Source organism: Rhinoraja longicauda, chromosome 7 (assembly GCF_053455715.1).
Source record: "Rhinoraja longicauda isolate Sanriku21f chromosome 7, sRhiLon1.1, whole genome shotgun sequence".
NCBI classification, from domain to species: Eukaryota; Metazoa; Chordata; class Chondrichthyes; order Rajiformes; family Arhynchobatidae; genus Rhinoraja; species Rhinoraja longicauda.
In genome coordinates, this window is record NC_135959.1 from 40840177 (window position 1) to 40867534 (window position 27358).

At 42.9% G+C, this 27358-nt stretch overlaps 1 protein-coding gene across 1 annotated transcript; it reads right to left on the reverse strand.

Moving 5' to 3' along the window:
* Positions 1-11243: 11243 nt before the first annotated feature.
* On the reverse strand, positions 11244-27119 carry rfc3 (replication factor C (activator 1) 3). The gene is made up of 9 exons (XM_078402347.1): positions 26947-27119; positions 24347-24484; positions 21467-21534; positions 17482-17579; positions 16779-16960; positions 13841-13977; positions 13400-13498; positions 12803-12872; positions 11244-11647 (listed from the first exon to the last, which is right to left on the reverse strand). Exons 1-9 carry the CDS (start codon positions 27031-27033, stop codon positions 11456-11458), a joined length of 1071 nt encoding a protein of 356 aa, XP_078258473.1. The 5' UTR covers positions 27034-27119; the 3' UTR covers positions 11244-11455.
* Between the last annotated feature and the right edge of the window lie 239 nt (positions 27120-27358).

Sequence of the window (27358 nt, forward strand, 5' to 3'; positions counted from 1 at the left end):
AGTCGAGCCGATGCTGCTGCTGAATGAGGGCACAGTCTCAAGGATCTCCAAGAGAGGATTTTACCCATAAAAAGCAAAAACATTCCAGGTAGGATTTATTTTATTTTTAAGAAAAAAGGACCATTTATTTCAAAGAACGAGGAATGGGCGGCGAGTTGGATGGAAAAAATGGGTGGCGCTTCCCGTTCACCGCCGTTCCCTGCCACTCGCCGCCGACAGGGCTGCATGAACGGGGCACAGGTAAGTGGCTTTTGCCACCAACGGGTCCACGAATCATTAGGGTTGCTGTGCGCGCGGTTGTTGCTCCGCGCCTCTGCAGTTGGAGCCCGTTTATGTTGGGAGGGGATGGGGGTCGGTGAGTGGGGAGGGGTGGGGTGCGGGGGAGGGGGGCATTGGAGGGGATGGGGGGAGTGAAGAGGGAGGGGGAGTGGGGGGAGGAGGGAGTGGGGGTGGGGAGGGGAGGGGGGAGTGGGGAGGGGAGAGTGGGGGTGTGGAGGGGGAGTGGGGGGAGTAGGGGTGGGGGGTAGTGGAGGTGGGGTAGGGGGGATGGAGTGGCTGAGTGGGGGAGGAGGGGGGTTAAGTGGGATTGAGTGGGGGGGTAAGGGTGCTAGACTAACAGGAGAGGCTTTGGGTCCACGGCTCGCTCTGGCTGCAGCGCTGGCGCCACGGGGCTGAGGTGAGTGGCACCCTGTCCCCCCTCGCCCACCCACGGCCCCAGAAGACACTCCCCGCCCGGCCGCCCATTTTTGGAAAAGACCTCGGATCCATCTCGGCCTCTTTATTTTACACTAGACCAAGTGGACTCGTTGAGCCCATAACTCATTGGGTTGCCATTGTGATGTTGGGAAAAATCACACTTTTTTCTTTAAAATAGATGCCTTTAAAAAAAAAAATGTCAATGAAAATCGTGATTTTTCTTTAAAATGTGTTTTTTTTCTGCATTGGTCTAGCACCCTCCTCTCCCATCCCTCACTCCATCTCCTCAACCCCTCTTCTTCCCCACCCACTCCCCCCTTCCCCTCCCACACCCCAGTCACCCACTCCATCCCCTCTTATCTCCTCCTTCCATTCTTAGGGGCTCTCTGGCTGCGCCGCCATTCCCGCCCGTCGGGTTTCCATTGTGACGTCGAACATGGAGGTATTACTGCACATGGGCAGCTGACGGGCACAGCAAGTGGAAAAGGGATTTATTAAAGTTTAAAATGTGAATAACAAAATATAACAATTTGAACGTTAATAGGATTTCTTGATGCAGGAATTTTCAACATCAGCATAATTTCCCCTTTTCACAACAGGAAGGAGTTGGCGAAAATCGGCACAACAAAAGGCAAGAACGCCGCCAAAAGGCTCATCGTTCTTTTTGCATAGATGTCGAAGAGTTCTGTCCACCACTTCAAAGTTCTTCCTCCTAATCATCGGGCACTCATCTCGAACAATCAGTCTCACACTCCTGATCAAATGAACCATGTTGGAGTTCTTCTCAATGTTGCACATGGTATTATCGGTCACTTCAATGGGTATCTTGAATCGAGAATGTGCAGTTCTTCCACCAGGCATCAATGTAGCTGCTATACCAGAGGATGCTACAGCAAAAGCAACAGCAACTTGACCTTGAACTTTGGAGAGGATCAAATTGGTGAGAATTGTTTTGCCTATTCCTGCTGGTGTATCAATGAAAAACATTGAAGGAACATTCCTTTCCAAGCAGCTGCACACATGGCCATACACTGCTCTTTGCTCCGCATTCAGTAGAGGCTCCTTCTCTTCAACAAATCACTGTTGTTCAGGTCTATTGTACTGCAGTTCACTCAGCAATTCTGGATTGTCACCATCAAGGTTCATCCTTCCATGTCTTAGTAGTGGCACATGAAAGTATCCTAGTGTCTTGTTGTAATTCACAAGCTTGTCTTGAATATGCAACAGAGCCTGATCATGATGCCTCTCATCAATCATGATATTTGGATCATCGATTGTTCTCCGTTCTCTTTGAAGGTAATCTTCAGACATTGAATTCTTGAAGCGATCCCATAATTGTCGAGAAGTGTTGATCTCAGCAATCGTCAGCAAAACAAACAAATCTCTCATTGCTTCGGGGAGTCTTGTCCGTTCAGCATCTCCCATCGTCTGTTGCCAATGGTCATCAGTTTGCAACATACCTCTTTCTATGCAGACATCTTTGAAGGAAGGAAGAATGTATCCGTCATGTGTTCTCAATGAATCGAAGGAAACTGGCCCTTTTACATGATGGAGAAGCAGTCTCAAGTAGTAGAGGTCACATCTCAAGTAGTAGAGGTGAATCGGACAGTGCCCTAGCTAATGGAAGGACTATTCAGAATCCTGATAACAGATGGGGATCTGCCCAAAAAGAGCAGGGAGAAGAATGAATAACCAGGGTGAGACAAGTCTCTGATTACGTTGGCTGCTTTTCCGAGGTTGCATGAAGTGCACATGGAGTCAGAGGCGGAAAGCCTGGTTTGCGAGCCGGAATGGGCTATATCCCCACCTCACTGCAATTTTTGCAGACTTGGATAGTTCCCAAACCAGTAAACCCTTTTAATGACATTGCTAACAGTAAATAGTGTAATAATAAGTAACTGCAGATGCTGATTTGCCAAAGAAAGATTTTTTTAAAATGCTGAAGTAACCCAGTGAGTCAAGCATATCAAGAGAATATGGATAGGTGACTTTTCAGATCAACACCCTCATGCAGTAAATAGTGTAGATAGAAACAGAAAATTGACAAACGACATTAACAAATTGGGAGTGATGAAAACGATGACAAAGGAGTTCAGCATTGAATGTGGAGTCATCCATTTTGGATTCTAATTAAACACCACAGATTTTTTTTCCCAGGAAGACAAGAACTATGGACGAGCAAGAATCTAACTGAAGAACCCTTTGTGGAAAGGCAAAATATATAAAAAGGCCAAATGGATTTTTGCCATAACATCAAGGATACAACTCTAAAGTTAATGCGTGCACTCTCTTCTAGATTATTCTGTTCAGTGCCGGTAAATAAACCAGGAAGGAAACATGACCTTGGAGTGACATAAAATGCTAATTAGCAACGATGATTTGGGACTATAGTGGGTAGTTGTGTCGGCTAGGCCTGTATTCCTGAAACTTTAGATATTATCTATATTCAGCATTAAAATTGATTGAAGAACTAACAAAGAGAAGCTATCTGCTCTGTCATGGAAGAGCAAAGAATATTGGACGTATCTTTTGATAGCATTTTATCTGTCTGTGGATGAAGTCAGTAAGCACTTATTTCTCTTTATGACAGTGGAAATGTGCAGTTGTCTGCCTTGAGAACAACGGAGGTTTTGTCAGTTGTTTAGTCAGTGAAATTAAGATTTTGTTAAAAGTAATTAATTTAAGAAATATAGAAAAGAGTTAAAGCACAAGGATAGGTGATAACAAGAGAAGGGGTAGAATGAAAAAAAGGAAATACATAAAACCAGAAACATTTGAACAGACATTTACACTAAAACTTAAAATTTGGTTTGTGTTTAATTTTGATTTTTTAAAATATATTTAAATTATATTTTTTGCTAACTATTGAACTTTGAATAACTGAAAAGGTTTTTTAAAGAATACCACTCTTATAAGATTACACTTATTATTGTTTATACTTTTAGTATTGTTATAAAGGTTTAATCTAATACCACCAAACCCTCCCAAAGTGTGGCAATTATCAGGTGAGCATTTTCATCAGTTTGCATCAGTACTTTTTTAAACAACCCAAATCTCAGAACATTGCTCAATCCCAACAGAAATAATTTTGAAAAACTGCCCAATGTTACAAATGTATAGATGAACAGGTGCCCAAGAATCCAAATACATAATTTCTGCAAAGAACACATGTAGCACAAACAAAACTAGCCAATCAGTCCTGATGAGGTGCCACGGACGCTGATTTCCTACAATAGTCTGTTTCTTTCTCTCTAAATTACATCACCCACAGTCTCTTGTGACTCCAACTGGCCACTACATTTTAAGTTCGTGAACAGAATTCAGCACTTGCAAAATTTAACTTGGAGCAAATGAAACGATATAGGGTTAGTGAGGGCGAGTTGTAAAGAGATAATATCATGGCTGATCTATCATTGAATTGTAGAGTAGGCAGGAGATGCCAAATTATTACTTTTTAATTGTTCTTTACATACAAGAAGTGTTCGGGCCTCCAATGAGAACAAGATGCAATTGATCTTACATCCTCTGCACTCTCCTGCCTAAGTACAGCCAAGGTTAAAAAAAACCACAAAGAGAGAGACAAACACAGGGAACTGCAGATGTTGGAAATTTTGAGTTGAGCTTAAAAGTGCTGGACGAACTATGTGGTTTAGGCAGCATCTTTGGAGGGAATTCCTTCCCAACTTCCCACTGAGTTGCCCCAGCACTTTTGTGTTGTATTCAAGGTAAAACAAACGTCACCCCACCTTGAGCTGGAATATGGCGTTTGCCCAGGGTGAGGGAGAGGGGAAAGACGTCCCTGCTCATGCCACGCACTTAAATGTGAATGTCCCACTTTCCCCATCCACCCACAGCAAGGTCTCGACTCACCAACTCGCCATCAGTAAAGGAGGTCCGGTGAGGGGAAGGAAAGCAAGAGAGAGAGAGAAACAGATTGAGAAACGAAAGGGAGGAGGAAAAAGGCACCAGAGGCTTTACAAATGCGTGATGGAAACTTTGTTTTAATTTGTGTAGGAGGTTTCGGAGGGGGGGGGGGATTTGTTATTTTTAAAGATAATGCCAACCAGTTGCGCGGCCTATGGATGCACGGCCATGTACAACAAGTACACCAGCATCCACAGGTAGGGGATGGGAGGGGAGGGGAGGGGATGGGATGGAGGGAGGGAGGGGCGGGACGGTCTCAGGGGATGGGATGGGAAAGGCGATCAGTAAAGGAGGTCGGGTGAGTCAGTGTTAACCCGGAGCCTGCGGCCTACAGCGCCGTTGCCATGGGTGCCGCAGCTGCCGGTGGGCCAGGCCCCTCCCCTCCCCTCCCCTCCCCTCCCCTCCCCTCCTGTAAAAAGATGGCGATGATGTTTAATGGGCCAAAAAAAAGGGGGCGGTGTAAGGAAAGAAGGTGAGAGAATGTGGGAGTGTTATTTTGTGCAATGAAGGAGGGATCAGGCTCCTCCCTCTCGGCGTGGGCGGTGGAGAGACGCCCACCTGCGGGCGAGTAATGGATGAAGAGAAGAACACCTGTGTGTGGGGAGAAGGGAGCGTTTTGAGGGCGGGGAGCATTTCCATTTGGGACTGGGGCAGCAGCAGCAGCAGCAGCCCCGCTGGCGCAGCAGGGGATTGTTGCAACCTATGATGTTCCAACCTATGATGTCCTTCCTAGCCCAAAAAATCTCAACCAATGGCTGGGTGAAGATCCATCATGCCCCCTGTGTTCAACACCAGCCACGCTTAAGCACATCCTCACTGGGTGTAAAGTAAGTTTCTCCCAAAGACGGTACACCTGGAGATATAATCAAGTGCTCAAATGCCTGGCCGCGACTCTGGAAAGCAGGAGAACAACTAACAATGCCCTGCCGCCCAGAACAACCAACCCAGTTATGCCAATTGCCTTTGTTCGGGAGGGGGAACAAAAGCAACGGAAAATTCCACCGAGGACAAGGTTTGGACAGCTGGAGACAGCCCGGGATTGGCAGATGCTGGTGGATGTGGACCAACGGCTTACAGTTCCATCAGTGATAGCCATCACCAACTTGAGGCCTGATCTTGTCTTCTGGTCCAACTCTCAGCGCATGGTGTATTTTGTGGAGCTCACAGTCCCTTGGGAGGATGCTGTGCAGGAAGCCTTTGAAAGAAAGAATCTGCGATATACAGCTTGCAGCAGAGGCAGAAGAGCGGGGCTGGAAAGCAAAGATCTGCCCGGTAGAAGTTGGATGTCGAGGATTTGTGGCAACATCTACCGTAAGACTGATGAAGGACCTGGGGATCAGCGGATAAGCCCTATGCCAGGCTATCAAGGAAACATCACGGGTGGAAGAGCGGAGTAGCCAGTGGTTCTGGCTGAAGAGGAAAGACCCCATCTGGTCTCGCAAATAAGCCGGCTAGGCAGATGCAGAGGGGGGTGGTTCTGGGACGCCAGAATGCACTGCTGAGCCTACTGGAGACGTTGTGGGTCCAATCAGCGAAATGTCGATGAAAGTAGGTGCCCACTTGATAACCCCAATGACGTGTCTGCCTAGCCTTTCTCAACATCGGAGGAGCATAGGTGAGTGCATAAGCCTCCCATCACCACCGGGAGCAAGTTGACATTTGGCACTTTGGATTTCTAACATCTTGTCCTGTGTATTTGGAAACATTTCATTTGAGATTTTTTTTAAACCAATTTACTTTAAAGAAGAAACGTGATTTTCCCAAGTCACAATGGAATCCCTATGAGGAATGGGTCCAACTTGGTCAAGTATATATATAAAAGATGCTGGAATCGAGCAAAACACAAAATGCCGGAGGAACTCAGCGGGCCAGGCTGCCTCTGTGAAGGGACTGGACAGATTAGGTTTCGGGTCAGGGTTCTTCTTCGGACGCAAGTCTCAAGAGATGCTGCTTGACCTGCTGAGTTACTCCAGGACTTTGTATTTTGTTCTATTGTATCACTTTTGTTGTATTCAAATTGGGCTCTAATAATTGTTAGCTGTGTTTAAACTGAACTGTTTAAGATTATAATTTTTGAACTGGTTACAACGAGAATAACAATGGCACTCTTGGCTGAAAAAGTGCAATAATTTGAAACATCAATACTTAGTTGCGAATATGTGCATTGTCTCTGCAGTAGCCATATTGTTACGTCAATGTACAGTGGTTGATATTTCAAATCCAGAGAATGTGTTGCCCCATTATATCATTTGAGATTTCATCAGTCTGAAGCAGGGTCTCGACCCGAAACGTCACCTATTCCTTCTCTCCCGCGATGCTGCCTGACCTGCTGAGTTACTCCAACATTTTGTGAATAAATTGATTTGTACCAGCATCTGCAGTTATTTTCTTATACATATATTGCCCTATTATATGTTGTCGTTGTAGGAAAGTGAATTAATAGAACCCAAATCTAAATGGATTTAAAAGGTGAATAATATTTTCACTCAATTTTCTGGCATCTTGGGTGCAATTTGAAATAATAAAAGATCATGAAATTGAAAAGTGCAATTTAACTTCCATGGCCTCCTACATCCTTCCTAAAGTACGGTGACCATAACTGAATGCAGTACTTTAGTTTTGGCCTAATCATAGTGTTATAAGCTTTTCTCCTTTTGTGTTCAAAACCTTGAGTTATGAAGCCCAAGATCCCATACATTTTCTTGATGAACCGTGAGGTAAATTCATAGATTAAGGCCAGGTCTGCTACACACAAGCCAAACGACCCAGAGTGGTACAAGAAGGCCTGCAATTATGTCAGCAAAGCCATCAAGGATACAAAGAGACAATACCGGGACAAACTTGAGTCCCAGTATAATCACTCGGACACACGGAAAATGTGGCAAGGTCTGAACAAGATAACAGGCTGCAAAGCAAGGTCAGGCAACGTCATTGGTGATAGTACGACCCTATCTGATGAACTGAATGCTTTTTATGCTTGCTTCGAACTGAAGGCCAACAGGGCGGTGACACCTGGCCCTTCAGACTCTATTGTGCCTCTCCGCAGGGTGACTGTAGCAGAGGTTAGATTGGCCTTCTTGAGGGTGAACCCATGAAAAGCAACTGGTCCAGACGGAGTTCCTGGCCGTGTCCTACCTAGCTGTGCGGACCAGCTAGTGGGAGTATTCGCAGACATATTTAATCACTCCCTAGTCCGTTCTGAGGTACCCACCTGCTTCAAGACCACCATCATCCCAGTGCCGAAGAAAACTAAGGCCTCGCGCCTAAACAACTACCATCCCGTGGCCTTGATATCCACCATCATGAAATCTTTTGAGAGGCTAGTTATGGAGTGCAGTAAATCCAGTCTACCCAGCGGCCTTGTCCCACTGTATTTCACCTACCATCACAACAGGTCCACAGACGATGCCATCACCCTAGCCCTGCACTCATCCCTAGAACTGGATAAGAGACACCTATGTCAGACTCCAATTCATAGACTACAGCTCTGCCTTTAATACCATTTTAGAAACATAGAAAATAGGTGCAGGAGGAGGCCATTTGGCCCTTCAAGCCAGCACCACCATTCATTGTGATCATGGCTGATCATCCACAATCAGTAACCTGTGACTTCTTATACTATCCAAGTTTGTCACCAAACTAGCGAGATGTTGTCAGCACTTATCTCTGCAACTGGATCCTCGACTTCCTGACCAACGGACCCCAATCAGTAAGGATGGGGGACAAATCATCCTCCACGATAATCCTCAACACGGGGGCTCTTCCACAAGGATGCGTTCTCAGCCGCCTTCTTTACTCCTTGTACACCCACGACTGTAGCCATGTGCAAATCTAATTCAATTTTCAAATTCGCAGATGACACCACCATTGTGGGCCATATATTAAATAATGACGAGACAGGGTACAGGAAGGAGATTGAGAACCTCATGTCCTGGTGTCGAGACAATAACCTTTCTCTCAATGTCAGTAAGACAAAGGAGATAGTGATCGACTTCAAATTCCTAGGAGTCAATATCACCAACAACTTCTCCTGGACCACCCATATTGAAGCAATGACCAACGCCTCTACTTCCGAAGAAGGCTGAGGAAGTTCGGCATGTCCCCTACAACTCTCACCAACTTCTACAGATGCACCATAGAAAGCATTTTATCAGGATGCATCAAAGCTTGGTTTGGGAACATCTCCATCCAAGACCGCAAGAAATTGCAGCAAATTTTGGACACAGTCCAGACCATCACACAAACCAGCCTCCCTTCTATTGACTCAATTTATGCCTCATGCTGCCTCAACAAGGCCAAGAGCATAATCAAGGATGGGTTGCACCCTGGGCACTCTCTCCTCTCCCATCAGGCAAAAGGTATAGAAGTGTGAAAATGCACACCACCAGATTCGGGGACAGTTTCTGCCCAGTTGTTACCAAGCAACTGAATAATCCTACAACCAGAGAGCAGTGCTGAAGTAGAATCTACCTCTTTGATAACGCTCGGACTATCCTCGATCGAACTTTGCTGGCTTTACCTTGCACTAAACATTATTCCCTTATCATGTATCTAGACACCGTAAATGGATCGATTGTAATTATGTATTGTCTTTCTGCTGGCTGGTTAGCATGCAAAAAAAAGCTTTTCACTGAACCTCAGTACACATGACAATAAACTAAACTGAACTCAATTTATCCTGCACTTTCCAAGACCTTAGTTATTTAGGAGACACAAGAACTACAGATGCTGGAATCTTGACCAAAATACAAAGTGTTGAAGGAACTCAGAGGGCCACGCAGCATACATGGAGGGAATGGATAGACGATGCATCGGATCAGCATTCTTCGGATTCTAGTCGTTTACTTTTGTTTCTTAAACAAAAGCACATGTTGTCACTACTGTGAATAGTTCAATATCTTCTGTTATTGAAGGGAACTTGAAATCCAAATAGCATACTTTTAAATAAATTGAATTAAACTGCTCCTTCCGGTGTCTACTAAAGCCATAGCTCTTAGATTTAGGCAAAAACATCTTACCAATCCATTTCATTTTAATAAGTGCAATGCAATCAGACTTGTGTAGCTGCAACACTTTAATTTATAATGGTGCTACAAAGATTGATGTACAAAATTTGTTTTTCTGCATGATCGTAAGTGGATTTGTTCTGTTTTTAATTATTTTCTTCCTCATTCATTTTATAAGCTAATTAGATGTTGGCTGGCTAATATTAGAAATCTTTCATGTTGGCAGCAAATTAGATTTGGAACTAAGAAGTTTCCACTGTGTTAGCAGATAAGTGATGGAAATGCAGTAGTTAAGCCTCAAGGAAGCCCTATGAACACTAAATGAATAATAAGTAATGATATTTTGCAAGGTTCTGCCAGCAATAACAGTGCTTGCAATTCGATAATACATCAAGATTGATGAAAGTACTTTAATGAGAACTGGTGGAGTTAAGCTTGTGGGAACATACACAAGATCATCAAAACAAATTATTTTAATAACAGCATCTATAAATCAATATTCACACCAGGAATATCTAATTAAACACTTCAGAAGCGATTCATGTGAGGTGAACTTAATTTCAAATGAATTTTTAAAAATGGGAATAGGCAGGTATCCTAAACCCTACTATTTAATGGCAATTGTAAAATTGATTAAAACTGATACATAAAGAATGTGGAGGTTTTCCATAATAGTGATCACAGTTCTTTTTTATTTCATACTGTTATTGGCTACAAAACCAGTCAGTGGATCGTCAGGAGAAAATTCTGTATAGACCAGCTGCTTCCACTACATTGTGGTGTTTGGGTCCAAACTGCTTATCAAATTATCTATGTTGAGGATTGGTGTTAAATATGCTTTTGGTGAAAAACAACAATTCTGCAAGATTATATTAGTCTCTAAATTGCAAGGAATTATAAGACAAATTAGAGTTGTTGATTTGAACTCTTCAGTGAGTCCCGCAAGGTAAATAAAAGCTAATAAAAGTAGATTGAAGAAAAAAAAATTGCATTGAAAGATTTGATTGAAGATTGTCAAATGCAACATATGTACAGTGAAAATAGTAAATATTCAAAAAATATTCTTCTTTGACACGGTTATGGTGAAGGGTCAGGCGAATATAGTGTTTGTTGCTGGTATGGGCATGGGCTTATCTAATCAAGGTTTGTTCAACCCAAAATAAGGTCATTTATTTCTTCCCTTCTGTGAAGCATTTTGAGATCCAATAAACCATCAATACAGCATTGAAAACAGACCACTCACTATTCATACCAAATACAAAACTGTTTTTTGTTTGGTACAAAATGTCTCTGCTGACTCTTAATACAACTTATTTTTAGATTGTTTTTAAGCACTTAACTTTGGAATAATTTGACTATGAATATCTAATCCCCCAATGGTGTTGAGCATTTATAAATACATTAAATGATTAGTAAAAAAATTCTCAGTTACTGAAATGTAAATGATTTTGAAATATAAACATTTCCAAATTGGGCAGAGAACATAATACTCCAGATTCAATCTGCTTGTTCCCTTTTCCTCCATTATCCAAAAGACTAATTCCAAAAGCTAAGCAATTATTTTGAACTGAAAAATAATGAGATTAATGCAAGCACCAAAAAAATAAATAATCAATCTTCATTAAAATCCTATTTATTGTGGATTCAGGTAATTATTTTCACCACCCTTATCAGGTGGTATATGGATATATTGGGACAAAAACATTTGTGCAATTCAGAGTAAATCTAAGGTATACTACAAGTTTTGGTTTGGTTTTAAAAACATACAAAATCCATCTTGTTATATTCACTTTCAAAGTCGAAGAACATCTTCGATAACAAGATGTTTATTAGAACATCATAGCTTCCAAACCATCTTCCATAAATTGTTTATAAATAGCCATAAATTTGGCCACAAAAGCTTCCAGGTGATAGATGGCCTTGTTGCCAAGCTGCAGACGATGTTCATAATAGGCAGCCATCTGTGCAACCTCCCCTTTTAGTAAACCATCACAGTTGTTTAACAACTCCAACAAGAGGCCCTAAAACAGAAAAAAAATCCAAAATGTTACAGCTTAGTTATACTTGCAAGGAACGGTTCAAATTTCTGAATTATTCCAATCAGATCACAGCCAGACTGTGAACAGCAATCACATTTCCAACTTGGTTGAATATGCAATTTAACAAATGACAAATGTGCAATGTGAACCAGATATTTCTCTTTACCCTTTTAATCATCTATTCTTTTTGTCTGGGCATAGATTCTATCTGGAGATTTAAATCTGACATTAATTGGCTTTATTATACAATCTTTTCAACCACTTTATTCCTCTCTCACCACTTGCAAAATGAAATTTTGCAACAAATTGTACAATAGTTCCAACCTGCAAGAGTACTTCTATAAATACTGGGTCACAATCATGCCGTCTGCTTTCAACATTGCAACTAGAAGTGTGTTTGCAACTGAAATGCAGCTCCATCTAGAGTTTCACAGGTCTCAGTATTCAGCCCTTTGCTTTCTATTTATGGGGCAGCAAAGTGGTGCAGCAAAGTGGTGCAGCTGTAGCCTCAGGGAGCCAGAAATTCTGGTTTGATTGGAGATTGCACACTCTTTCTGTGATGTGGGTTTCCTCCGGGAGTTCGTTTCTCACCACATCCAAAGACACGTGCGTTTGTTGGGTAGTTGGCCATCGCAAATTGACGTTTGTGTGTAGATTAGTAGCCGAATTTGGTGGAAATGGTTAATAGAGAATAAAGTTGGATTATATTAGTGTAAATGGGTGGGTGATGGTCAGCATGGACCCAGTGGGCCAAAGGGCCCATTTCCATGTTATATCTCTCCATATCTACAATATATCAATGTTTTACACCCAAATTAGGGGGCATAAAAATATTTGTAGATAGAAATATTGTCTAGGGCTGACAGTGAGGTGAATAGCTTCAGATACAGATGGTCTTGTCCGTTAAGCAGAGAAATTGGAAATGTAATTGACTTCACCCAAGTATAATAGGATAGAATGGAATAAGCTAGTGATGTTTTATTTGGGGAAATTAAAAGGAAATTTGATTGAGGTACATAAAATGGAAGAACTCAGTAGATCAAGCAACATCTATATAAATCAAAGGTGAGTTAAACACTGCAACGAGTGTGAATTATGCAATCAAATGATGGGGATAAATGGTGTTCTATAACAAACCTTCATTATTATCTCCGGGGGTATGCAGTGGGTCAGTAGCTCATATAACCGTCCACGGACTTCCAACAGCCTGGGTAAAAGAGAGTCATTTCAAAGAATTTTGCAAAATTAAATTAAACATCAATGGCCTAAGAAAATTTATCAGCATTATCTAAGTTTAGCTGGACAAGATGATTACATTCAAATTGCTTTAATTGATAAATCCTTTCATGCTTTCTGACAAAATGTCTCAAAAAAATGCTATGGCCAAAAAATGTGTTTATGACTTGATGGCATAATTAAGGATCTTGTTACTAACTTGATGCTTCATTATTAACTTGTTCATAACCAGCAGACTACTATGAAGTTGATATGACATGGTGATGATACTGCATAATACTCATGAGTTTTTGAATCAAGTCCGTTACTTGGATTGTGCCAATCAATGCCACAAGTGTAAAATTCCAAACCTGGTATTTGTAACCACATTCCCCCCTTTGAAACACGCTTCAAACTTTACACCAAGAATCTTGTATTGCTCATTGGCTTCTATCTCAAATGTGGGATGAAGCAAGTCACAAACATGTTAGATACAAAAACAGTAGCCTCCAGGATTACCTTTGTGGAGTTTGTTGGCTGACAATTGCATTCGCGGTTTCTCTGAGGTAAATTTCCCAGTCTGTCTCAGGAATATTTTGATCTGCTGAAAATGGATATCTAAAGAATACAAGAATGTTTACAGCACACCCTTTTCACATTTCTGGTTATTTTTCAGGTATGGTGAGAGCAATAGACAGTAGTTTGCAAAATACTGCAAAGATTGAGAAAATATGAAAATAGGAAAATAGTCAAATTCTTTACACAGGATTGAGGGTATGGCAGTTAGTTACAGATTTAGTAACCAACGCCCAGGGTAATTGAGAGAATAGGCCATCAATCCTCACCGTGGCATCTAAACTTAATCACCAAAAACAATTAGGAATAAGAAATAAAATGCTTGTTTTGCCGGTGAAGACAACAGCCACAGAATGAATGCAATCAATCTCTTCTAGAACTTACTGCTGAACTCTGCAAGCTTCACACATAAGCAGTGCTTTCCTCAGGTTCCTATTGGATTTTTCAGCAATATTCTGAGCCAGCTCTTGAGGAAGTATGAGGCCTTCTTTCTTGCAGACTCCACTTAGCACATGACAAATCTAGGGAAGCACAAAAATAGACATCCTCTATTAACTGATCGTTCGCCAAGCAGATGCATTCATAACTCAATCTTGTCAAAAATCTCTGCTCTTAAAAACAAATGAAGATTCTCTAGTTTATCCAATGAGATAGGAAGGAGGATCTGCAGATGCTGGTTTACACCAAAGATAAGACACAAAATGCTGGAGTAACTCAGCGGGACAAGCAGCATCTCTGGATAGAAGCAATGAGTGAGGTTTTGGGTCGAGACCCTTCTTCAGACTGGGAATCAGGGGAGAGGGAGACACAGAAATAAGGACGGGTAAGGTGTGAAAACAAGACATTAAAGGGGATGGGGATCAAGGAAAGTGTAGACTAGATCATTGTTAGCTCGGAGAAGGCGACAACGAAGCAGACAGTTAAAATTTAATCAGGGGGACAGTCAGACTGGTCGGAGAACTAGGAAAGGGGAGGGATGGGGAGAGAGGGAAAGCAAGGGTTGCTTGAAGTTAGAGAAGTCAATATTCATTCCAAGCTGACCAAGTTGTAAGCTGACCAAGGGAAATATGTAGTGCTGTTCCTCCAATTTACGCTGGGCTCACACTGACAGTGGAGGCCCAGGACGGAAAGGTCAGTATGGGAATGGGAGAGAGAGTTAACGTGTTTAGCAACCGGGAGATCAGGTAGGCTTAGGCGGACTGAGCGGAGGTGTTCAGCGAAACGTCGCCGAGCCTGAGCTTGGTCTCGCTGATATACAAGAGTCCACACCTGGAACAGCAGATACAGTAGATGAGGTTGGGGGAGCTGCAAGTGAACCTCTGCCTCACCTGAAAAGATTGTCAGGGTCCTTGGACAGAGTTGAGGAAGGAGGTATTGGGGCAGGTGTTGCATCTCCTGCGGTTGCAGGAGGGGGTAGTTTGGGTGGGACGAGTTAACCAGGGAGCTGCGGGAGGAACGGTCTCCACGGAAAGGGGTGGAGATGGGAAGATGTGGCTAGTGGTGGGATCCTGTTGGAGGTGGCGAAAATGTCAGAGGATTATATACTGTATGCGACGGCAGATGGGGTGAAAGGTATTTTGAAAATGTCATGCTTATCTCAGTTCTACGAGTCAATTCATTTCATAGAACATCGAGGAGACACTTGGACTCATATGATGGAAGCGGGGAATTTTATACATGCAGAGAAAACAAGAATGTTTTGACACAAATTCATGTATCATTAATTCTTAATGACATGAATTTATCCAAATACATTGCAGGATTCTGGAATATTTATAGACATAGAAACATAGAAAATAGGTGCAGGAGTAGGCCATTCGGCCCTTCGAGCCTGCACCGCCATTCAATATGATCATGGCTGATCATCCAGCTCAGTAACCTGTATCTGCCTTCTCTCCATACCCCCTGATCCCTTTAGCCACAAGGGCCACATCTAACTCCCTCTTAAATATAGCCAATGAACTGGCCTCAACTACCTTCTGTGGCAGAGAACTCCACAGACTCACCACTCTCTGTGTGAAGAAATGTTTTCTCATCTCGGTCCCAAAAGACTTCCCCCTTATCCTTAAGCTGTGACCCCTGGTTCTGGACTTCCCCAACATCGGGAACAATCTTCCCGCATCTAGCCTCTCCAACCCCTTAAGAATTTTATGTTTCTATAAGATCCCCCCTCAGTCTTCTAAATTCCAGCGCGTATAAGCCTAGTCTATCCAGTCTTTCTTCATACGAAAGTCCTGCCATCCCAGGGATCAATCTGGTGAACCTTCTCTGTACTCCCTCTAAGGCTAGAATGTCTTTCCTCAGATTATGATTTTACACAGTCACCAAAGGTATAGTTGTCTATGGCTTCCAGCTCACCATTCTACCCAAAGGTCCCATGCTTGTTCCAAACAGTTACAGTTGTTCGACGGAGACACGAGGAACTGGAATCCACAGGTGCTGGAATCTTGAGAAAAACAAAGTGCTGGAAGAACTCAGCGAGTCAGACAGCATCTACGGCGAAATGGACATGTGATGTTTCGAATTGGAAGCTTTCTTCCAACTGAGTTTAAGGGCTGCTCTCTATTATGCTAAACATTCATGAAGAGGACATTTGAGTTTGGTTCTGTTCCAAGACACAGAAAAGAAGGATTACACCCTTTATGATACTAAACCTCCAAGATAAACCATCACAGCCATATACATGTGGCTACAAAATATCTGTTGGTAAGAGTCCAAGTCTAAAATATCTGTTGGTAAGAGTCTACGTCAGATATGTGGAACAACAGCCTTAACATGTGTGTACATTTGAGAAAATGCAAGGAAAGTATACATGACAAATATATTTTGAATTTGTTTTTGCAAAATAAAAACATTTGTTTCCTGCACCATATCAATAAATGTACATACAATTAGAAAACACAATATAGATTTAGCCTGGGTACATTTTATTACCCAGAAATAAAATGTTAAAATTATGTCAGTTCCAACTTTTACAAAATACCAAATTTCCCTTCTGTGACATTGTTAGTTTCACTAATGCTTCGAAAAGAGAACAGTACAGGAACACCCTTCAGCCCACAATATCTCTGCCAAACATGATGCCAAGTTAAACTAATCCCTTCTGCCTGTCATGAACCATATCTTTCCATTCCCTGCTTATGTATGTGCCTATATAAAAGCCTTTAAAACATTATTGTAATAGTCATTACAATATAATTCAGTACATAAATTCTAAATCTCTATGAAATGAATTGACTCATAGAACTGAGATAACCATGATATTTTCAAAATACAAAATAAAAAAAGATGAAGTATTTTAAAAAGATAAAAAGACACTTACTTCTTCGATGCTGGGGGCAGGGATGCGCACTGCAAGACATCGGCTACGAATAGGAGGAATGACTTTTGAAGTAGAGTTACAGCAAAGAATTAATCTGCACGTGGACATATACTTTTCCATTGTTCTTCTCAGCGCATGCTGGGCATCCTTTGTTAGTCGGTCAACTTCTGTCAGTAATACCACTAACAGAAACAATAAAAATTAAAGCATTTAAACAGTACTAGTTATTCAGTTTCACGTTGTGCAGTAAAAGCAAATGTTAGTTACCACTATGACCAATAAAATGCAAACCAAAAATGTTCTAAATGTTAAGTTAGATTGCAGTGGTGGAGACTAAAACAGAATTCACATTCCGAGCTTATGAACTTGCAACAGAAATACATTGTGCTAAAAATGCTTGGCCAACCTAGCTTTTGAGCTGCAAAGATTGAGTTGACATTGTGGTTCTATGCAGCTCAAACATACCATATCAATGAAGGAATGTTAAATGATAATATTTAAACAGCTCTTTTGATTTAGACTATTGAAAGTTATTTCACTGTGATAAATCAACAGTGATATTGGATAAACTAGTTATCTGGATAAATAAAAGTCAGATATTGTTTTCTTAATCAAAAATAACTGCTTTGAATTAAGAGTGTCTAAGTTTTTTTCAAAATGAATATAATTGGTCTTAGTTATTAAAAACCGTGCAAGTTCTTACCTTTGAAGTCTCTCTGTGTACTCGTCTCAAGTTGTTGAGACTGTGCCACTGTCTTAATTAATTCTTGAATAACCACTCGGTCACTGTTCCCAGCATCACTGACAAAATAAAAGCTCCAATTTTAGTCTGGATGCCAATTCTGCACTTAGGAAATCCAGAAAGTCTTGCAAAAGTTAGCCACCAGGACCTTTTCATTTGGGCTCCTGTCATCGGCAGGCTGATTGGAAGATCTTTTATGCAAGAAATTGTTATCAGACATGCACTTGAAAAAACAACTTCATGTTCATTTCTGTCTGATTTCATTAAGTGGGCTGGTTGGGGCCTCAGAACCTGGTTGACTGAGGTTAAAACTAGGAATGCCTAAAATGAAGGCAGCCAACTTGATATTTAACATGCCAACCTGTTTTCTGAAAACATAATGTAAAATCATTAGTAGATAGATTTGGTTTTGGCATGTTAAGATTATTTGGTATTGGAGGTAGGGAACTGACATGGATAGAAAAGATGAAATTGCGGAGCATTTGGATAGTAGTAACAGGATTGTTCCGAGTCAGCATGGATTTACGAAGGGGAAATCATGCTTGACTAATCTTCTGGAATTCTTTGAAGATGTAACTAGGAAAATTGACAGGGGAGAGCCGGTGGATGTGGTGTACCTTGACTTTCAGAAAGCCTTTGACAAGGTTCCACATGGGAGATTAGTGGGCAAAATTAGAGCACATGGTATTGGAGGTAGAGTACTGACATGGATAGAAAATTGGTTGACAGACAGAAAGCAAAGAGTGGGGATAAATGGGTTCCTTTCAGAATGGCAGGCAGTAACTAGTGGGGTACCGCAAGGCTCGGTGCTGGGGCCGCAGCTATTTACAATATACATTAATGACTTGGATGAAGGGATTAAAAGTACCATTAGCAAATTTGCAGATGATACAAAGCTGGGTGGTAGTGTCAACTGTGAGGAAGATGCTATGAGGTTGAAGGGTGACTTGGACAGGTTGTGCGAGTGGGCGGATGCATGGCAGATGCAGTTTAATGTGGATAAGTGTGAGGTTATCCACTTTGGTGGTAAGAATAGGAAGGCATAGTATTATCTGAATGGTGTCAAGTTAGGAAAAGGGGACGTACAATGAGATCTGGGTGTCCTAGTGCATCAGTCACTGAAAGGAAGCATGCAGGCAGTGAAGAAAGCCAATGGAATGTTGGCCTTCATAACAAGAGGAGTTGAGTATAGGAGCAAAGAGGTCCTTCTGCAGTTGTACAGGGCCCTAGTGAGACCTCACCTGGAGTACTGTGTGCAGTTTTGGTCTCCAAATTTGAGGAAGGATATTCTTGCTATTGAGGGCGTGCAGCGTAGGTTTACTAGGTTAATTCTCGGAATGGCGGGACTGTCGTATGTTGAACGACTGGAGCGACTAGGCTTGTATACACTGGAATTTAGAAGGATGAGAGGAGATCTTATCGAAACGTATAAGATTATTAAGGGGTTGGACACGTTAGAGGCAGGAAACATGTTCCCAATGTTGGGGGAGTCCAGAACAAGGGGCCACAGTTTAAGAATAAGGGGTAGGCTATTTGGAACTGAGATGAGGAAAAACTTTTTCAGTCAGAGAGTTGTGAATCTGGAATTCTCTGCCTCAGAAGGCAGTGGAGGCCAATTCTCTGAATGCATTCAAGAGAGAGCTAGATAGAGCTCTTAAGGATAGCGGAGTCAGGAGGTATGGGGAGAAGGCAGGAATGGGGTACTGATTGAGAATGATCAGCCATGATCACATTGAATGGCGGTGCTGGCTCGAAGGGCCGAATGGCCTCCTCCTGCACCTATTGTCTATTGGCTCTTCAACATTCATCTCACCCATTTATGAGTTTGAATACCGCTCATAATTCAAGAAGTTAGGTGAATACAGGTCACACATTTACACAAAGAATAAGTTGCAGAAAAATAATGGGAGAATAGAACTAATGGGAACACTAAAAGAGCTAGTATAGACTCAAAGGGCTGAATAACCTCTTATGTTGTGAGAAAATACAAAACCAATGGTGGAATTATTCTTCAAATATTTTTAACTAAACAGCACAAAAAGTAAGGAAATTTGTGTTTGGTAGATTATTTCTTTGTTGTAACAATGCTTCTTGGCAATAAATCTTATACCGTTGGAAAGCCTGTTTATTTCCCTTTTAAATGGTGCCACATTTGTAAGGAACATGCATTTGTGGGATGAGCAGCAGAGCCGAGTATATGGGTTGCGCCCATGAAAAATTTGCCAAATCTTCTCTGCCAATGCCAAACAGCTTATTCTGCTGTTGCTATTGACTCTTGTTTTGAGCTTCTGGTACCCCCAGGTGCTGACAATCAGGTGCCTGATTGGCAGCATCTGTGAGCATGGGCACTGCTACAGTGGTCAGTAGGTGTCTGCTCCAAGAATCGGCATGCCACGTTTGACTGATCTGGATAGGGCCCTTGCGATAGGGCAACTTCAAGCTGGTGTTCCGCAAAACCAAGTTGCGGCATTATTTGGAGTGAGCCCTAGTACCATCTCCAAAGTGAAGGCCAAGTTCCATATAACGGGGGATGTCAGAGACAGGCCGCGAAGTGGGTGTCCCAAGAAGACGACACCCGAAGAAGACCGTTTCCTCACCCTGTCAGCACTTAGGAACCGTAGGCTGTCTTCTACAGATTTGCAGTCAAGGTTTGCAGGACGATATGGCCGACGGCTCTCTGCCCAGACAATTCGGAACAGACTGCATGCAGCCGATCTCCGGTCTCATAGGGCTGCCAGGAGGCCTGCCATGACTGCCCTTCACCGTCAGGCCCGTTTGCACTGGTGTCGGCAACACGTGCACTGGAACCTGAACATGTGGAGGAACATTATGTTCAGCGATGAGTCCAGATTCTGCCTACGGCAGTTGGATCATAGGGTCAAAGTGTGGAGAAGACGCGGAGAACGCTATGCTGATTGCTGCACCGATAGAGTGACATCTTTTGGTGGAGGCAGTGTGATGGTGTGGGGCGGCATCTCCCTCACTGGAAAAACGAGGCTTGTCATCATTGGAGGCAATCTCAATGCAGAGAGATATCGAGATGAGATTCTGCAACCAGTCTGGGACCGAACTCTATCCTCCAAGATGACAATGCTTGCCCCCACAGAGCAGGGTTTCTCAGAGACTACCTCCAGAATTTGGGAGTGGAGAGGATGGAATGGCCTGCCAGCAGTCCTGACCTCAACCCCATTGAACACTTGTGGGATCAGCTTGGGCGTGCTGTTCGTGCCAGAGTGACCAACACAACCACGTTGGCTGACTTGCGACAAATGCTGGTTGAAGAATGGGATGCCATCCCACAACAGTGTGTGACCAGGCTGGTGACCAGCATGAGGAGGTGCCAGGCTGTTGTGGCTGTGTATGGTTCTTCCACACGCTACTGAGGCTCCTGTTTATTAAATGAATAAATTGTTAAATTGCCAATATGTCTTGTTTCTTCAGACTTCAATCATCCAATCCACCAAACAACACCGAACAAGAGTCAATGGCAGAATAAGCTGTTTGGCATTGGCAGAGAAGATTTGGCAGATTTTTCATGGGCGCAACCCACATACTCAGCTCTGCTGCTCATCCCACAAATGCATGTTCCTTACAAATATGGCACCATTTAAAAGGGAAATAAACAGGCTTTCCAATGGTATAAGATTTATTGCCAAGAAGCATTGTTACAACAAAGAAATAATCTACCAAACACAAATTTCCTTACTTTTTGTGCTATGTTAGATAACAGTGCAAGTGCTGGAAATGCTGTCAAGATGAAAGTTACACCAGTCCTATCATTTTACCTCCTGCCCCTAATTTGTATCTTGCTCTGAAATTGGCATAGGTCAAGTACAGAGGAAAACTAGCATTCAATTGATATTTCAAGTAGAACAAAACATTCACTAATGCTGCTTCAATTCAAGGTTGACAAAATTAAAGATTCTTGCACTGTGAGAGAACTTACCTCGCATTAACTTCAAGGTGATAATTGCTTGCTATTGTGCTTATTTCCAGTTTCTTTTTCGATGGTGTCTGCAAGGATGCATAAGAAACTAATGAAAATCAACAAGGTTAACAGTGCTTGTACTGATTTGATTCATCAGGTCCTGAATTCTAATGCTGATCCAACCCTTCATTATTGTTCCATGATGACTTCATTGGAAGCTAAAGGTCAATTAATAAGTAGCTCCGTAGCACAGACATTACTGTCACTGATATCTTTCAGGAGAAGAAAAAAATCTGCCATTCTTACTCAGTGTGCCTAGACTCACCAATGTGATTGACCATTAAATACGCTCTGAAATAACCTACCAAGCCACACAGTTGTGACATTACCGCTTTGTTGGAACCTCCTCCTGATTACCATTCATCTCTGATTAGCTTGTGCTCCTCCATGCTGAACAACGCACATAGGTAGAGTTCAGAATAAACTCCGAGAAGCAATGGCAATCACCAAGCACCCTGGGAGTGTCACCAATGACTTGAATATGCAAGGAATGAAAGGATATAGTCCTAACAAAGGCAGCATCTCGAGAGAAGGAATGGGTGACATTTTGGGTCGAGACCCTTCTTCAGACTGATGGGGAGTGAGCGGTACAGGGATAAAATGCAGTTGGAGACAGTAAGACTAGTGGGAAAACTGGGAAGGGGGAGTGGACGGAGAGAGAGGGAAATCATGGGCTACTTGAAGTTAGAGAAGTCAATGTTTATACTGCTGGGGTGTAAGCTACCCAAGCGAAATAAGAGGTGCTGTTCCTCCAATTTGCGCTGGGCCTCACACTGACAATGGAGGACAGAAAGGTCAGATTGGGAATGGGAGGGAGAGTTAAAATGCTGAGCAACCGGGAGATCAGGTAGGTTTAGGCAGACTGAGCAGGGGTGTTCAGCGAAATAATCGCCGAGCCTGCGCTTGGTTTCGCCAATATACAGTTGACATCTGAAACAGCAGATACAGATGAGGTTGGAGGAGGTGCAAGTGAACCTCTGCCTCACCCGAAAAGACTGCCGGGGTCCTTGGACGGAGGGGGGAGGTAAAAGGACAGGTGTTGCATCTCCTACAGTTGCAGGGGAAAGTACCTGAGGAGGGGGTGGTTTGGGTCGGAAGGGACGAGTTGACCCTTTGGAGGGAATAGTCTCTGTGGAAAGCAGAAAGGGGTGGAGATGGGAAGATGTGCCCATTGGGGAATATGCTGGAGTCAATTATAAAAGATGAAATAGCAGAACATTTGGATATTAGTAACAGGATCGGTCTGAGTCAGCATGGATTTACGAGAGGGGAAATCATGCTTGACAAATCTTCTGGAATTTTTTGAGGATGTTACAAGTAAAATGAACAAGGGAGAGCCAGTGGATGTAGTGTACCTGGACTTTCAGAAAGCCTTTGATAAGGTCCCACATAGATTAGTGGGCAAAATTAGACCACATGGTATTGGGGTAGGGTACTGTCATGGATAGAAAATTGGTTGGCACAGAAAACAAAGAGTAGGGATAAATGGGTCCCTTTCAGATTGGCAGGCAGTGACCGGTGAGGTAGCGCAAGGCACGGTACTGGGACCGCAGCTATTTACAATATACTTTAATGACAGATGAAGGGATTAAAAGTAACATTAGCAAATTTGCAGATGACACAAAGCTGGGTGGCAGTGTGAACTGTGGGGAGGATGCTATGAGGATGCAGGGTGACTTGGACAGGTTGTGTGAGTGGGCAGATGCATGGCAGATACAGTTTAACGTGGATAAATGTGAGGTTATCCACTTTGGTGGCAAGAACAGGAAGGCAGATTATTATCTGAATGGTGTCAAGTTAGGAAAAGGGGAAGTACAACGAGATCTGGGTATCCTTGTTCATCAGTCACTGAAAGTAAATATGCAGGTACAGTAGGTAGTGAAGAAAGCTAATGGCATGTTGGCCTTCATAACAAGAGGAGTTGAGTGTAGGAGCAAAGAGGTCCTTCTGCAGTTGTACAGGCCCCTAGTGAGACCACACCTGGAGTGTTGTGTGCAGTTTTGGTCTCCAAATTTGAGGAAGGACATTCTTGCTATTGAGGGAATGCAGCGTAGGTTCACGAGGTTAATTCTCGGGATGGTGGGACTGTCGTATGTCGAGAGAATGGAGCGACTGGCTTGTATACACTGGAATTTAGAAGGATGAGAGGGCATCTTATTGATACATATAAGATTATTAAGGGATTGGACATGCTAGAGGCAGGAAACATGTTTCCGATGTTGGGGGAGTCCAGAACTAGGGACCACAGTTTAAGAATAAAGGGTAGGCCATTTAGAACGAAGACGAGGAAAAACGTTTTCACTCAGAGAGTTGTGAATCTGTGGAATTCTTTGCCCTCAGAAGGCAGTGAAGGCCAATTCTCTGGATGCTTTCAAGAGAGAGTTAGATAGAGCTCTTAAAGATAGCGGAGTCAAGGGATGCGGGGAGAAGGCAGGAACGGGGTAATGATTGTGGATGATTAGCCATGATCACAGTGAATGGTGGCGCTGGCTCAAAGGGCCGAATGGCCTACTCCTGCACCTATTGTCTATTGGATCCCATTGGAGTTGGCGAAAATGTCGGAGGGTTATATGCTGTATGCGACAGTTGATCGGGTGAAAGGTGAGGACAAGGGGGACTGTGTCCTTGTTACGAATGGGAGGGGGGGGGGGAGCAAGAGCAGAGCTTCGGGATATTGAGGAGACCCTCGTGAGAGATATATATTCTGCCATTTCTGTACACCAATAAAAGGCGTACTATGGAGTTTAAGTCAACCACTTCTCACTCCTTTGTAATTCCAGATAATGGTTCAGGTGTTCTAAACAGCTTCATTTGGTACAATGCAAACCAATTTCTTACCGTAATTGTTTGATGTTCAATCCTTAGCTTTTCTATACCTGCGCCATAAAGCTCACGAAGTAAACACATTATCCTAGTCTTCTTTCCTGAGCCTGAAGGCCCATAAATGAGCATATGAGGGAAATCTCCATACTGGACCTGGTGTAAAAAAAAACAAACGTCAGCAAGACCTGGAGTAACTCAGCAGGTCAGGCAGCCCATCCTTTTTCTCCAGAGATGCAGCCTGACCCAGAGTTACCTCTGCACTTTGTGTCTACGGTACAAACCAGCATCTGCATTTCCTTTTTACAAAAAGGTCAGTAAGTTCCACTTGGTAAGAATTTGTTCAATTATATTTATCAAGTGATAACTAATTTGTGCACTTTATTCTCCACAAACTAAAACAGAATTACCATGAATAATTTGCACATTGGAACAAGTTGAGAGTGGCATAGAGAATTTGGGTAGGCACCAGGAAGCTCAGGATTACCTTGCAAATTGAACAGAGGTGTTCTGCAAAACAGTTACTCAGTCAGAAGTTCACTGGGAAAATGGTCCACACAGGGATGGGATTGTCATGAAAACTGTGTATTTAAATAGTACTTTCAAAGAGCTTGAGGGCAAAAAACAGAAGAGAGAAATAATTTTTGTTTAGAGATACAGCGCAGAAACAGGCCCTACGGCCCACGCCGACCAGCGATCCCCGCATATTAACACTATCCTACACACACAAGGGACAATTTTTACATTTACCAAGCCAATTAACCTACATACCTGTACGTCTTTGGAGAGTGGGAGGAAACCGAAAATCTTGGCGAAAACCCACGCAGGTCACGGGGAGAATGTACAAACTCCGTACAGACAGCACCCGTAGTCGGGATCGAATCCGGATCTTCAGCGCTACATTGGCTGTAAGGCAGCTACTCTACCGTTACAGGAAGAGGGACATGAATGAGGTGCACCCAAGACAAAAAAACAACAACAAAATCTGGCTTTTTCAATGGCTATTTGTAACACAGAGGTTCAACAAACACAAACCACAGTTCAAAGCGTTTGAAATCTGAAATAAAAACAGAAAAATGACACAAATTGCTGAGAAAGCAGGGAAAGAATGGGGGGGGGGGGGGGGGTGAAACGACAAACGACACCATGCGATAAAGAAAGATACAAAGTGTTGGAGTAACTCAGCAGGTGAGGCAGCATCTCTGGAGAACATGAATAGGTGGTGTTTTGGGTTGGGACACTTCTTCACAGTGAAGGAGGGCCCCAACCTGAATTTTATTCCATTGACTTCAAATATTCTAATTCTGAAACTAAACCTGTAATTCACTGAGATCAGAGAATTCATAGAATTCGATAAATGTATTTAAGACAAAAGACTGCATATGCTGGAATCTTGAGCAAAACAATATTAGAGGAACTCAACACAGGCAGCATCTGTGGAGGAAAATGGGCAATGACATCCCTCTCCTCAGTCACCTTTTTGTCTCATTTTCATCTCTAGCCTTTGTCACTTGTTCTACTCATTTGTATCCAACTGTCACTGACACTGTCCCATCCCTACCCTTCTTTTCCAGCTTTCTCTCTCCCCTCACCTCACATCTCTCTTTCCCAGCTTTCTCCCTCCCCCCCCCCCCTTTTTGCCAGCTTGGTTGAAAGCTTCAAGTTCTTATGAATAAATATCACCAGTAATTTGTCATACACCAGCTACATCAAAACAATGGCCAAGAAAACATACCAACACCTCTATTTCCTTAGAAGGCTTAGGAAGTTTGGCATGTCCCCAACAATCCTCACCAACTTTTACAGATGTGCCATAGAAAGCATTCTAATGGGATGCATCACAGTATGGTTTGGGACAGCTCCATCCAAGCCCACAAGAAATTGCAGTTATGAATGCAGCCCAGACCATCACACAAACCACCCTCCCTTCCATTGACACTTCATGTTACCTCGGCAAGGCCACCAGTATAATCAAGGACCAGTCTCACCAAAGTCACTCCCTCTTCTCCCATCAGGCAAGAGGCACAGAAGTGTGAAAACATATACCTCCACATTCAAGGACAGTTTCTTCCCACCTGATCAGGCAACTAAGCTGTCCAATCACCAACTGTCCTTGAGCTGTTATCTACATCATTGGAGACCTTCAAACTATCTTTAATGGGACTTTACCCTACACTAAACGTTATTCCCTTTATCCTGTATACTGTGGATGTCTTGATTGTAATCATGTACAGTCTTTTCTCTGATTACACACCATGCAACAAAAAGCTTTTCACTGTATCTCAGTACACGTGACAATAATAAACTAAACTAAAAGCTCAACACCTTCAATTAATGAGTAAAATTGTTAAAGGGAAATAAGAGAAGACCCAAGTGTGCGTTAAAACGGGTTACATTTATCCATGAGGAATCCGAAACTGGACGTGCTACTTGATAAAAATGCTAGAGATGTTCATGAGCAATCACTGACTGATCAAAAAAAAGCAAAGTATGATTTTATTTTGCGCGTGGTTATAAATAGATGCTTTTAACAGAGAGCACAGGGGCGGGAAATGGGAGCGAGTTTAAGGGCTGCAGCTGCAGCACAGCCCCGCGGTCTGGGCATGAGGGCCACTCACCAGGTTGCGGAGCTGGCCGGCCTGCTCCCTGTGGAAGTCTAGCTTGTTGAGGGCCGTCGGCCGGTACTTGTCCACCCACAGGCTCATGTCGCCGCTTTCAACCCTCGGTATTGACAGGACCGGCCGCGATCCCGCCAAACGCAGACCGCGTAATCTGGTGCACGTCGAGGGCCAGCGCGTCAATCACGTGACAGCGTGCCGTTGCTAGGACAACATGGCCCATGGCAGGTTAGGCGTTTTAAAGCCTTTTTAGCAATGCAGTATTTTCTGAAATATAGTCAAGTATCATTGTTGAACCATGCGCTGAGACATTGTTTTATTCTTGTCCCAATCTAAACAGAGTTTGCCAAATTACTGCAGAAATAAAGAACTGCAGATGCTGGTTTATACCAAAGACAGACACAATATGCTG

Coding starts and splice junctions, on each gene's coding strand:
- rfc3 (XM_078402347.1), bottom strand. CDS start 27,033: ATGAGCCTGTGGGTGGACAAGTACCGGCCGACGGCCCTCAACAAGCTA. Junction 17,580..21,466: donor CACCTTGAAGTTAATGCGAG/GTAAGTTCTCTC, acceptor TTATTTTGTCAG/TGATGCTGGGAACAGTGACC. Junction 13,499..13,840: donor GAAGCTTGCAGAGTTCAGCA/GTAAGTTCTAGA, acceptor TGTATTCTTTAG/ATATCCATTTTCAGCAGATC.